Source organism: Clarias gariepinus, chromosome 2 (genome assembly GCF_024256425.1).
Source record: "Clarias gariepinus isolate MV-2021 ecotype Netherlands chromosome 2, CGAR_prim_01v2, whole genome shotgun sequence".
Lineage (NCBI taxonomy): Eukaryota > Metazoa > Chordata > Actinopteri > Siluriformes > Clariidae > Clarias > Clarias gariepinus.
In genome coordinates this window covers 10,765,983-10,778,236 of record NC_071101.1, presented here as the reverse complement: position 1 = coordinate 10,778,236, position 12,254 = coordinate 10,765,983, and the positions used below count along the sequence as shown (strand labels likewise).

Here is a 12,254-nt window from a genome sequence, read left to right as displayed (position 1 = left end):
AAGATAAAAATAGTTTACTCATGAATGCATGGGTTTAAACCCATTTGTGGCAATATCAGTCTGCAGCCATAAGGGAGGTCATTTCTCTAGATAAGTCTGTGCAAAGACTAGTTATCATTTGTTCTATGTTATTTTAAACAGGTATTGCTTGTCATTGAGGTTAATGATGCTGGTAAAATAATTACCCGAATCTTATCATAACAACTTTTCTCACTTTGAATACTGCATGTGGTGTTTATCTGAATGTTCCCATCAGCCCTTAGTTTTTCCCATCAGTGAGTTTCTTCACAATTTTTTGAGCCACCAAAGTAAAAATAAACTCTTACTGTAGGAGCTGTTGCTTTAGTAATGTTAAGGGTTCCAGAGAAACCTTTTTATAACACTTTATTATCTAAGACAGCCCTTTTCCCACCAAGTTTAAAAGGAAACAGAACTAATTTTTTATCTTTGATCTGTTCCTATCATGGAAGAACTGGCAATTATATTAGAATAGAAACAGACTACAATTTACTGACACTCCTGAAAACGTTTCCATCGTTGAAATGTTTTACTGCTGCTAATCATCACTGTACTTTGCCTGAAGTCCCTGTTTGATTTTAACACCTTCATACACGTATGAGAGCAAATGGCTGTAATTTGTTTGTCTTTTCGCTAACTTTCTATTTTAAAGTGAGTCAATGATGCATGTAGGTCCCGGAGTTTCCAAAGTTTTAAGGTACTGTATATTATCTTAGATCGACACAACCTTGACCCATCTTGACTTACCCATCTGGAGGTTGTGTGTTTTACTTTCACAACGAAAAACACAACTTTTTCCAGACCATGTGTCGGAGCCAATGGAAAAAAACATGGCAACATGACATAAAATTTGCAAAATTGGATGTGAAAAACATTAAATATCACAGTAAATTAGTTAGCTGTTCTGGACCAATCTTCAATGGACTAACGAGATTAAAGTTAAAATCTTTGTTTGTCATGCATAGCAGAATAAAAACCCAGTGCAGCAGATCAGTGGGTCAGGCCTACACAATTCATATTTAGACCCTCGTTGCAGAAACGAAGAGTTCAAGAAAGGTCTGCTTTCCCATGATTGCAGATTTTTACAGTGTTCAAAACTAATGATGTTACAGGATTTCCAATTGATTTGGAACTATGCTTTTTTTCGAGATGGTAAAAAAAATGATTTATATTTATTCATACTTTAAAGGGTTCGACCCATCTTGCACGCGCGGCACCATAAAGGATGGACACGAGGCGAGGTCTTACCGAGAAAAGGGTAATTTATTCGGAAAAATGGGGTAGGAAAGGGTTAAAGGAGGGAGGATGGAACGAAAGAATGTGGTCTGGTGAGCGGTGGACAGCGGGCAGAGTGTCAGCATGGGCCCGCGTGGACAGCAGCTCCTGCCTCCGTCTGCTCGCGCTAACTCTGCTCTTGTGGATCGCCGGACTGGCCCCTCCCAGCTCTTTCTGTGGGCGCGGCCTCAGACGGGAGTCCTCTCTGACGTCCGGTGGCTCGGCTCCATTGTGAGAGTGCTAGTGCCGCTGAAGCTCCGTGTTCGAAGCTGGCGGCTGTCCTCGTCATGGCACGTTCTTCCTCCCTGGGGTGCATTACAATGCCCCACTTCCGCGTTGTAGCTCGCGTTGCACTCACATAACTTAGTAAAGTCCAGTCGAGATAGGGGAGGCCGCCTATCTAATGAGTTTCGGAGTGATATTGATTTGGTGCATGATTTTGATATTGATTTGGCGCATGATTTTGGCGCATCACAGGCGCATGCTGTGACAATACTTACCAAAAATTTCTATATTTATATACATTTATATATATTTATATATCTGTAAAACTACTTTGCACAACAACATTGTGTCATTTTCTGTGTATTGTATTGCACTGTATAAAATGTATATGGATATTATGGGTCATACATTTTTAAATATACACTATATGGACAAAAGTATTTGACCAAACTTTATAATTATTAAATTCAGATTTTTTAATCAGGCCCCTTATCCCCAGTGAAGGGCAATCTCAATGCTTCAGGATACCAAGACATCTTGGACTATGCTATGCTTCCAACTTTGTGGCAACAGTTTGATGAAGGCATTTTTTTTTTATTCAAACATGACTGTATCCCAGTGCACAAATCAAGGACTATAAAGACTTGGTTTGATGAGTTTGGTGTGGAACAATGTGACTGGCCTTGACTGGTCACAGCACCGATCCAGCAATGTAGATTGCGATCCAGGCCTTCGTATCCATTTACATTATACTGCATTTTGGAGACACTCTTATCCAGAGCAAACAAAGTGAAGTTAAGGGTATTGCCCAAGGGCCTTACAAAAGCAACTTAGTGGTCAGCGGGGTTTGAACCTGGGACCTTCTAAAACAGAATCCAATGTCAGGTCAATTTGAATATGTTGAATATGATGTGGCATGGAAATGAAACTCTGTGATCCTAAAGCTAAATATTATATGCAATATGTAAGGATTTTGTAATCACAACATACTTACACTTACTTAGTTGCAATAGTAATGCAAACAGAGAGTAAATGTTTGTGTTGCCCCATGCAGGCTGGAGATAGTTCTGGGTCGTTCCCCGCAGTGATTCCAGACTGCTTGAGAGCTGACGTAAGAATCCCTGCCGGTCAGAGTCCTACGTGTAACCAGTACAACAGCAGCACTAATGTCACATACGCCTTCCTCTATCCTCCCAGTATGTATTACATCCACACGTACACAAGCACATGCACACACCAGACATGTTTTTCTGATTCAAGCCACGGCTCAGACAGTCAGATATTTTCTGTTCTACTAAAACACCCACCAGAAAACATGTTAGCTGTACTCTGTGGCTGCATCAAGATGTAAAAGCTGGTTTCTTCTGCCAGGTTTCAGGGCGTCTTACTGGAACCTCTAAGCTAACAATCCTCCAGAACCACAGAGGTCATTTAGCACATTTTGTCTGATGTCAAACCAGGACTCGTTATGAATTTTCCTGTGAACGAAGGATTAAAAGGAATTGACACTGGCAGAAGATTTTAAGCACATTATGGTGATGTGACGCTTAGCTGGAGTAAAATATTTGATCCTTGAAAGTCAACAGATAACTTGTCACCAACTTGCAGATTACACACATCTGTTTGTGGGGACTGTACACACATTCAATTACCATCACTAATGTCAAAGGAACGGAATCTCGGTTGGAAGTTATTGCCACATCCCCGTACAGTACTGATCTTGCTCGATACCATTCCCATATGTGTGGGTTATTAAAGGAGTTCCTGGTAGACCAGCTTTCCTGTGATGCCAGCCTCAGGACGCCTGGGAGTTAGGCAGTCCAAGCATGGCTCTAGAATATTGAGAAAAGCTTTTCTGTGTTCTGGTTTGACATAAATGCCCACATTATTGCACATAATTTCACCTTCTGTCTGGTATAAATGTCTAAATCTGCTTATGGGAACTGTTTTACTTTATTGCCATTCACAAGAAACTTGGGTAAAATATTTAAAATAAATTAAATTAAATTAAATCTCTGTAAACAAATGCTTTACTGGTCAAGTTTTCATAGAAGAGAATTATTAGAATAGAATACAGCAGTTATTAGTCATACTTAAAAACACAAAGAAAGGAAGCAAATACTGGATGATTTTTCCCCCACATGGCTCTTTTACCACAAACCAACCGAACAAGCCAGGAAAACAAACCCGAGATAATAATAATAATAATAATAATAATAATAATAATAATAAAAATAATGTTTTTTCTAGCATCTTATGTAATTAAAAGCATTGTCAATCAGTAATTATTATACATGTATTAATTCTGCTGGGACAGAAACAGTTGATAACAAAATGCAAACCATTTTTTGTGCTTCTATAAATTATTAATAATATTATTAATATTATTAATATATATTAATAATATGGGGCATTATTTACAGAATGCCAGTGTCAAATCCCACATCCAAAACCAGTCACAGAAACACTTTCTGCAAGAAAACACAACTGATAACGATATATCATTAGTCATTGCTTCTAAGTCGTTCAGAAATTCCTCTGATTCATCCATGCTGCTCAGCTAGAACTAACTAACTATCTAACTTCTTCTTCTTTGACTTTCATCCGTTTCCTTTTAGTGGTCGCCACAGCGAATCGTCTGCTATCTAACGCTATCCTCTGCATCCTTTACTCTTACACTAACTTATTTTATGTCCTCTCTCACTACATTCATAAATCTCCTCTTTGACCTTCCTCTTCCTGCCTGGCGATTCCAACCTCAGCATCCCTCAACATGTCCAAATATCCTTAATCTGCCCTCTCTGACTTTATTTCCAAAACACAAGTTGAATCCCAAATCACTCTCTAAACCATGTTCAAGTGCTCTACTTGGTGTGTGAAAGGGACTGTATTCCCTACCTAATTAAAATGAAATTAAATGAAATTAAATGAAGTGAAATTAAATTAAATTAAATTAAATTAAATTAAATTCATTTCATTTAATTTCATTTTATTTAATTGCTATGATGCTATGAAATATGAAATATGCTGTGCGTAATTTTAATTTAATTTAATTTAATAGTGCACTAGCCTTCCATTTTACACTATTTGGGAGTCAACCCTGGAAAGGTTAGTTAGCTATTCAATTTAAAACCTTAAAATGTCACATTGAGTTAATGTTACATGCGCATCAGCGTTACGCACAGCATACTTCATATTTCATAGCATCATCACATTTGCAACAGAAACACTGAACAAGCTAATGCTACAGTATCACTAGCAAACGGCACCAAATCCAGTAGGAATCACATATTGGTTAACCGTCCAAGGTTATCACCTTCGCAAATTAATAACAAATCAAACTTCTGCAAATTAATATCCTTGTTACCACCATACATTTTTTACACACTTGTTTTTCCTTTAAATAAGTTATGAAGTCAGAATCTTCAGATTAGCAAAACATAAGCTATCAGTTGCTAGGTTAGTCTTTTATCCGTATAATTCTGTAGGTAATCAGGTAATTTTCAGGTATTTGTTCTGTAATCATTACAATTCTTATGTTTTGGACTGTGAAATAAAGCTTAAATGTGATTCTCAATGAAAATTCATAGTAGCCTAATCCATGGTAACAATACAGCGTATATTATTGTGACTGACAGACCGTTAACTGACATTAGGCTACTGTGAATTTTACCAGTTGTTATCCAGGCCCATTTTAAACCTTTATTTAAATTATGACAGAAATGTATAATATTCTGTTTCCTGTAGTATAATGTTGTGTTTCTCTGTAAAGTACTGAGTGGTTTTACATGATACTCAATACAAGCTGATTGTGATTAATCGTCCTGAGATGAGAACAGGATAGTGTTAATGATTACAGCTGCAGTTAATAAACAAGTTAGCAGATTAAAAAAATATATAAAAAAGTGGAGTGATTATTTGACATTCAAGAATTTATTTGTCACAAATATAGACATAATATATATATATATATATATATATATATATATATATATATATATATATATATATATATATATATATATAATATAGATATAAAAATAATATATTTGTTCAAGCCTATAATAAAAATTATATACAATATAAATTACACATAATATGTTTATAATCTGTCTTTGATGCTGTGGGGTGTGTGTGTGTGTGTGTTGCAGATCTTAACAGCACAAAAGAAGAGCAGTATGACGGTCTGACTTTGAGTAACGTAGTTCCCATGTACCCAGCATTTAAAAGTGAGCTCAGATATTTTTAGCATACATGTATCAACACATAATAATCGACTCATTTACGCAAATCGTTTTGTTTTTGTGTTTATTCTGCAGAAGTGTGGGAGTATTTCCACAATGTTTTGCTGCTGAATTATTCCTCGCAGTATAACGGCATAAACGTGGTGACAGGACCTGCATTTGATTATAACTTCGATGGACATTTTGACACAGCAGACCAGATCAAGGAGTATGTTTTATTTTATGTCTTAAAATCGCAGCTCTTAGGCTCCCTCTTTTTTTTTTTTTTTTTACAAACAAACCTACGTTAAAAAAAAAAAAGCACAGGATTCATCTATTCATAAATGGTGTTTGACCACACCATGCCACATATCCTGTCCAACTCAAACAGTTAAGCTGTACAGCCTGCCAACAACTACCTCCTGGTAAGAGAAGTAATCCATTACAGCCATCTGCACCCTGGCTGAAGACCATTGTAAATTTAAGTGGCTGGGATCATAACTGATGTTTATGTATACGACTGGGTGTTGTTTTCAGCCAGTGAAACAATGAGAGGCCATTAAAGAGTGTAGAAGTCAGAAGAATGCAATAGTGGTGAACCAAAAAGGGCAAAGTTCCATTAACATTGTTCTGGCATGCTCTTTTTATTGATCTCAGTCAGAGATTTGATTTGTGGGTTCCCGGTTCGATTCCCGCCTCGGGACTGTGTGCATGAGTTTACCTGTTTAGCTGTTAGCTGTTGGCATTATATTGCATCAATCCCATGTTGACCTTGACCCAGACTAATTCATCTTTCATGGAAACCAGGATGATGAGGCTGGATCATATGATATTTCATACACATCAATTATAGCCTCAGGCTCACAGCCACATGTTTTAACAGAAAAACAGAAAGGATGACTAGATTGAGACTCAAGTTTTAAGTTCATCCCAGGTCCCCGATCCTCCATCTCATGAATTAGCCTTGCTACAACCACAGTAGTTGGCCCTCTACGTGGTTTTAGAAGAACATTTAAGTACATTTGTAATGCATCAACAGTGCCTGTTTGCCTGACCTTGTAGTCAACTTCACAGACTCGGCATGTAACTATGAAGGGTCCATACCATCTCCAGGTGAAAGCTCATGTTATCACTATTTAAAAAAGAAGACAAAGAAGAAAAAGAAGAAGACGACTTTATTCAAGTCATATATTGTACATGTGAAATTCTTCTTTTTGTGTATCCCAGTTTGTTACTAGACCCAACAGTGGTCCCTTGGCAGAGATGGCAATTGAATATCCAGTAAGCCAGAGCTTTAATCGTTAAGTTATTATACAGCCGAGTAAAAAAAGGAAATTCATGTTTGCTGTGGAAACCCCTCTCCTCCAACAATTGATGGACGATACATAAGCCATTGTTGCACCCATATATTAGTTCAAATGAGGAGAACCCTGTGGAGACTTGAAAATAACTCACAGTGCACCCAACATAAACCACCCACTGTGTTTTGGTCAGCCATGCTCTGCTAATGCATGCACGCCATAAAAATGTTTAAGTAACAGGGTCCCTATTTCCAACATTGTGAGCCATGGTTATTTTAGCCACTATGGCTGCTTCTGTAGAACTTGTGCTAAGCAAACTCTGAAGCACCTGCCAGTCTTCAATTTGTGCATGGAGAAAAGTCTTTTGCTGTTGCTCAGTGTGCAACACAATGATCGCTTGATGTTGGTTTGGTACAGTGCATCCGGAAAGTATTCACAGCGCATCACTTTTTCCACATTTTAAAAGCAAAGAAATGTGAAAAAACTGTTTCAAGTAACAAATCCACACATTTACTGTAATGTTTTACATATTGTGAAGGGCTCGGTTAATCTTGACACGACCTACAGTACACAACTAGTTAAACAAAAAGTCCCCAAAGAAAATTCCATGGCAATGTTAATGAGTTCACATCAGTGTCTTATTTTGTGAAATGCAAAACAATAACCAATAAAGCATTATAAATTGTGTGTTTAAATAATAATAATCATAATACACACACAACATAGGTTTAATTAAACAAGCTGCCTACAATGAAAATGAATACAGAGATACAGTACTGCTATATTTGGCCGGGAGCAATGCTCCAACATTACCTAATATTTCAAGTATCAGTCCTTGAAGATAAAGCAGGATCATTGCAACAAGATGAGGTGTGTTTATAATGGCTATAGGCCAATGGTTTGCCTGCATTTCTTTGAAGAGAACAATGTCCCAGTTGTGAATGTTTGGCTTCTTCTACTGCCACTTCTGATGAAGTTTAGTCAAGTCCACTTTAAAGAGATTAACTTCCTCCAAGTAAACCCTCCTAAGGGTGCGAGTCATGGCTGTAGTGAGGATAAGTGGTAATTCTGGATCTGATGACATTGGGATGAGAGGTTTTGCTTTCATAACCGATGCTATTTCAGCTGTCAGTGATGTCTGAACTTCATGTGTCACCTTCATGTGATCTCTGCTCCGGTTGCAGCGCTCTAACTGCATATCAGCCTCTACAGCAAATGTTTTGTTTTTTTGTCATAATGATAGTGACAGTGTATCTGTTCTTAATGCATCTATTGCATGCTGATGTCATAGATAAACATAGTTGTGTGCACTCCAGAAAGGAAAAGATCAAGATCAATTTTCCCAAGATCAAGAATGAACTGGCATTTTTAGGAAAATCATCATCTTGATTTGATCAGGAGCCAAAAAATGTTTCCAAAAATCTTTCCAAAATCAGATCAATGTTAAATACACACAAAAAAAAATCCATACTGAAGTAGACCCTAAAGTATTTTAATCAACTGATGCAGCATGTACACATACAGTGTCTTGTTTCCTAGGCCCTTTTGTGCATTGCCAACTTTCATGCTTTATACATTTGACAAACTAATATACTGTAAGAGCCACTTTTACGAAGATAGTTTTATATAGATAAAATGAGTATTTGCTGTCTCTGTCAAAAATTGTAATTTCTGTTTGAGTGAGATGATGCAATTATATGCATGCATCCTGTTGTTGGGTACTCGTCTGGGTAATCGAAAAGGCAAAAGTCCAACCCAGGTTTATAACTGCATTGATGGAACTCAGCTTTCCTGAGAGAAACCTCATATCTACAATTGATGGAGTGAGTCTGTGATCTTGAGCCTTAAGAGCAAAGAACGGCTCACCCATGTTGTCTCACAACAAGTGTTGTATATGGAGGTTGGTGTTAGATGAAGTTGATACATGATGTTGTTGCTTGGCTTAATAACTCTCTCACTTGGATCTGGTTGTCTATTAATTGTAATGTGCTTGCAAGACCATTTCCTTGCGGTTTTCATCTAGATCTTCATCTGTAATGGTCCATGCACACCTCCCAGGCATAAATCCAAATAACAACCCACCCTAGCTCTAACTGTTGAGCAATGCGTGTGTTATTAGGACAACCCATTTGTTCACAGGCCTCAAAAACCTTTAGGATTTCCTTGTCCATAGAGAGCATGTTATGTTGTATGTATGTTGGCATCCAGGTTAAGTGGCAAATAAAATCTGAAAAATAAGAATCTAATTTGGCGATTGTTCTGTTCATCTAAATAAGATTTCATTACAAGGTTCTGGACCCAGTTCTTCCAAAATAAGGTTCTATTACAAGGTTCTGGACCAAGTTCTTCCAAAATAAGGTTCTAGTACAAGGTTCTCTGTGTGCCCAGCTGGATCTTGGCACAATGTCTTGTGCTTACACATACTAAATTTCCACACTTGTGGCCCAGGGTGTAGCTGTTCCAACTGGATTTTTCTCAAAAACCTCTTTCACCTCTATATTTATATTGTGTGTGTGTGTGTGTGTGTGTGTGTGTGTGTTTGTGTGTGTGTGTTTATAAAATTTTAAGTTGGAATCTAAGTGCAAGCTTTTGCCTCGGTTCCAACAAGGTCAGTAAACACAGAGGAAAAAGGAAAAAACTGCCATATTGATGCAATTTACAGTATACCCTGAACCAAAGGCATTTTCCTAAATGTTGTGTGGGAGTTTTCCCACAATTGTGTTAACACCATTGGAAGTGCCCAATTATGACATAATCCTTGATGGTGATGATCCTAAACAGGTCAAGCTGTTCCTTAGGAGATAGGTCCAAACCAGCAATTGCAGTAAGAAACAGCTTGACCTGTTTAGGATCCTTCTAAATTCTTCCCATTCTTGCTTGCTAAATACTAGCCTGCAGCCTTAAAACCCACCACATATGATGGGCAGGCAGTAAACTACAGGGCTTAGAAAGCACAAAGCCCTGTAGTTTACTGCCTGCTCATCATATGTGGTGAGTTTTGAGGCTGCAGGCTAGTATTTAGCAAGCAAGAATGGGCATAACTAAAGCAGGCTTATACATAGTAAATGCTGAATGTCCATTTTCTGTTATGGTGGTGATCCACTAGACTGAGAAGTTAGAGATATTGAATGAGATGCATCAATGTCATGCTGAAATGGGATGACATTAGTGTTTCATGTTCCTTCCTAAACGGAGGTGGGCAAATTACGCAGATTTTGTACTTGAGATTTCATAGGGCAAATAGTTCTCAAGTAAAAAGTTAGAAGTTATCCTTTTATGTTTGTACTTGAGTAAAAATACAAAAGTATTTACCTTCAATTCAAGTATCGAAGTACATGACTTGTATTAGCCAACAGTAGCTTTATTCATGATAGAAAATCTCTCTCTCTCTCTCTCTCTCTCTCTCTCTGATACTGGCTAACTTTCTGGCCCACACTAGACTCCTTTCTGTAGCTTAATATCCATGTCTATCAACCCAGCTTCCAATGTATTAGCTTAAGCTTTGGCAGCATCCTTCTCATAATTACCCCTTAGGACTTACAAAAATAGCTGGAATGCGTATCTACCTCCACCTTTAGCTCAATTTCTCTTTTTGGATGCAAATTTACCTTGTGCTGCTTAAGCTGTCATGTCATTGATGATGGCGGCGCCCGCGCAGGCCCCGGCTTGCAGAGCTCCCAAGACTGCAGTGCTTTATGTAAATAGTGAAACGCAGACATATGTTTTGGAGCGACAAACCTTGCTCGGGTTTAAAAAAAACTGCGTAGAACTCCCCAGCAAACTGATCGAGACACTCCGCAGCCTCTGTTTACTTCGGCGAACGGAGAAGCAAACCTGGCCAAAACGCAAGCGCTGCAATCCGAAGCAGAAGCGAGGAAAGCGCGGCGGCATTAGCACGAGGCTAAAGGCTAACCCCACCAGACCAGCGTTTATTTTTACTGAGACGTGGCTGCAGGATAAAATCGCCGACTCGGCTATCCAGATCGATGGACTGACCAGCTTCCGAGTGGACAGAGATGCTTCCTTGTCCGGTAAGACTCGTGGTGGGGGACTGTGTGTGTACAGTATGTAAACAGAGAATGGTGTGCAAACGCTGCCATCGCCATGCGTCACTGTTCCCCACTGATTGAAGTTTTATCCGTGAAATATTGACCTTTCTACCTTTGTAGAGAGTACAGCTGCGTTATGGTGATTGGCGTGTACCTCCCGCCTAGCTCAAATGCTAACCAGGCGCTAGCCGAGCTGCACAAAATCATCAGCAAGCTAGAAACTGCCCACCCCGAGGCATTTTTCATAATTGCTGGAGACTTCAACCATGCCAACCTGAAGTCAGTTCTACCAAAGTTCTACCAGCATGTGAATTTTGCTACGAGAGGGGGAAACTGCTTGGACATTGTCTATTCCAACGTTCGTAAGGCCTACAGGGCCTTCCCCCACCCCCACCTCGGCAGCTCGAACCATATCAGTGTGTTCATGGTCCCTGCATACAAGTCCCTGCTAAAACGCTCCAAACCAGCTATAAAGAACATCAGACTGTGGCCAGTTGGAGCTGTTTCGGCTCTCCAAGACCGCTTTGATTCAACTGACTGGGACATTTTTAGGGATGCTGCAAAAAATGGTGACTCAATTAACTCGGAGGAGTACAGTAAACAGATGTTACCATCTCCAAGGACATCACCATGAGAGCCAACCAAAAGCGCTGGATGTCAAGAGAAGTACGCAAGCTGCTAAAGATCAGAAATGCAGCCTTCCGCTTTGGAGACAAGGCTTCCCTTAGGGTTGCCAGAGTCAACCTGTCTCGTGCAGTAAGGAGAGCGAAGCGGAACTATGGGCAGAGGATCAACGAGCAATTCAACAGCACCGGGAACACATGTCGCATGTGGCAGGGCATTCAGGCCATCACAGACTATAAGCCCAACCCACGCAGCAGTGATGGTGACCCCTCCTTACCAGACGAGCTCAACGACTTCTTTGCATGGTTTTATGCATGAAACAAAGAGCCTACAAGGAAAGAGACACCCGCCTCTAACGACCATGTACTCCATTTCTCTACAGCTGATGTGAAGAGGACCCTCTCTAGAGTCAATCCACGTAAGTCTGCAGGACCCGACCTGATTCCAGACCGAGTACTCAGAGAGTGCGCTGAACAACTGGCTGATGTCTTAACGGACATCTTCAACTCATCTTTGAGCCAGACGTCTGTGCCAGTGTG

The 12,254-nt window shown here is 39.3% G+C and overlaps 1 protein-coding gene across 1 annotated transcript in view; it reads left to right on the top strand.

The window, feature by feature from the left end:
* LOC128510938 (venom phosphodiesterase 1) overlaps nucleotides 1-12,254 on the top strand; it is a 52,859-nt gene that overhangs the window by 33,428 nt on the left and 7,177 nt on the right. Inside the window, exons 22-24 of the mRNA XM_053483482.1 lie at nucleotides 2,573-2,714; nucleotides 5,670-5,747; nucleotides 5,838-5,970. Coding sequence (XP_053339457.1) covers nucleotides 2,573-2,714; nucleotides 5,670-5,747; nucleotides 5,838-5,970 — 353 coding nt within the window. The remainder of the gene's footprint in view (nucleotides 1-2,572; nucleotides 2,715-5,669; nucleotides 5,748-5,837; nucleotides 5,971-12,254) is intronic.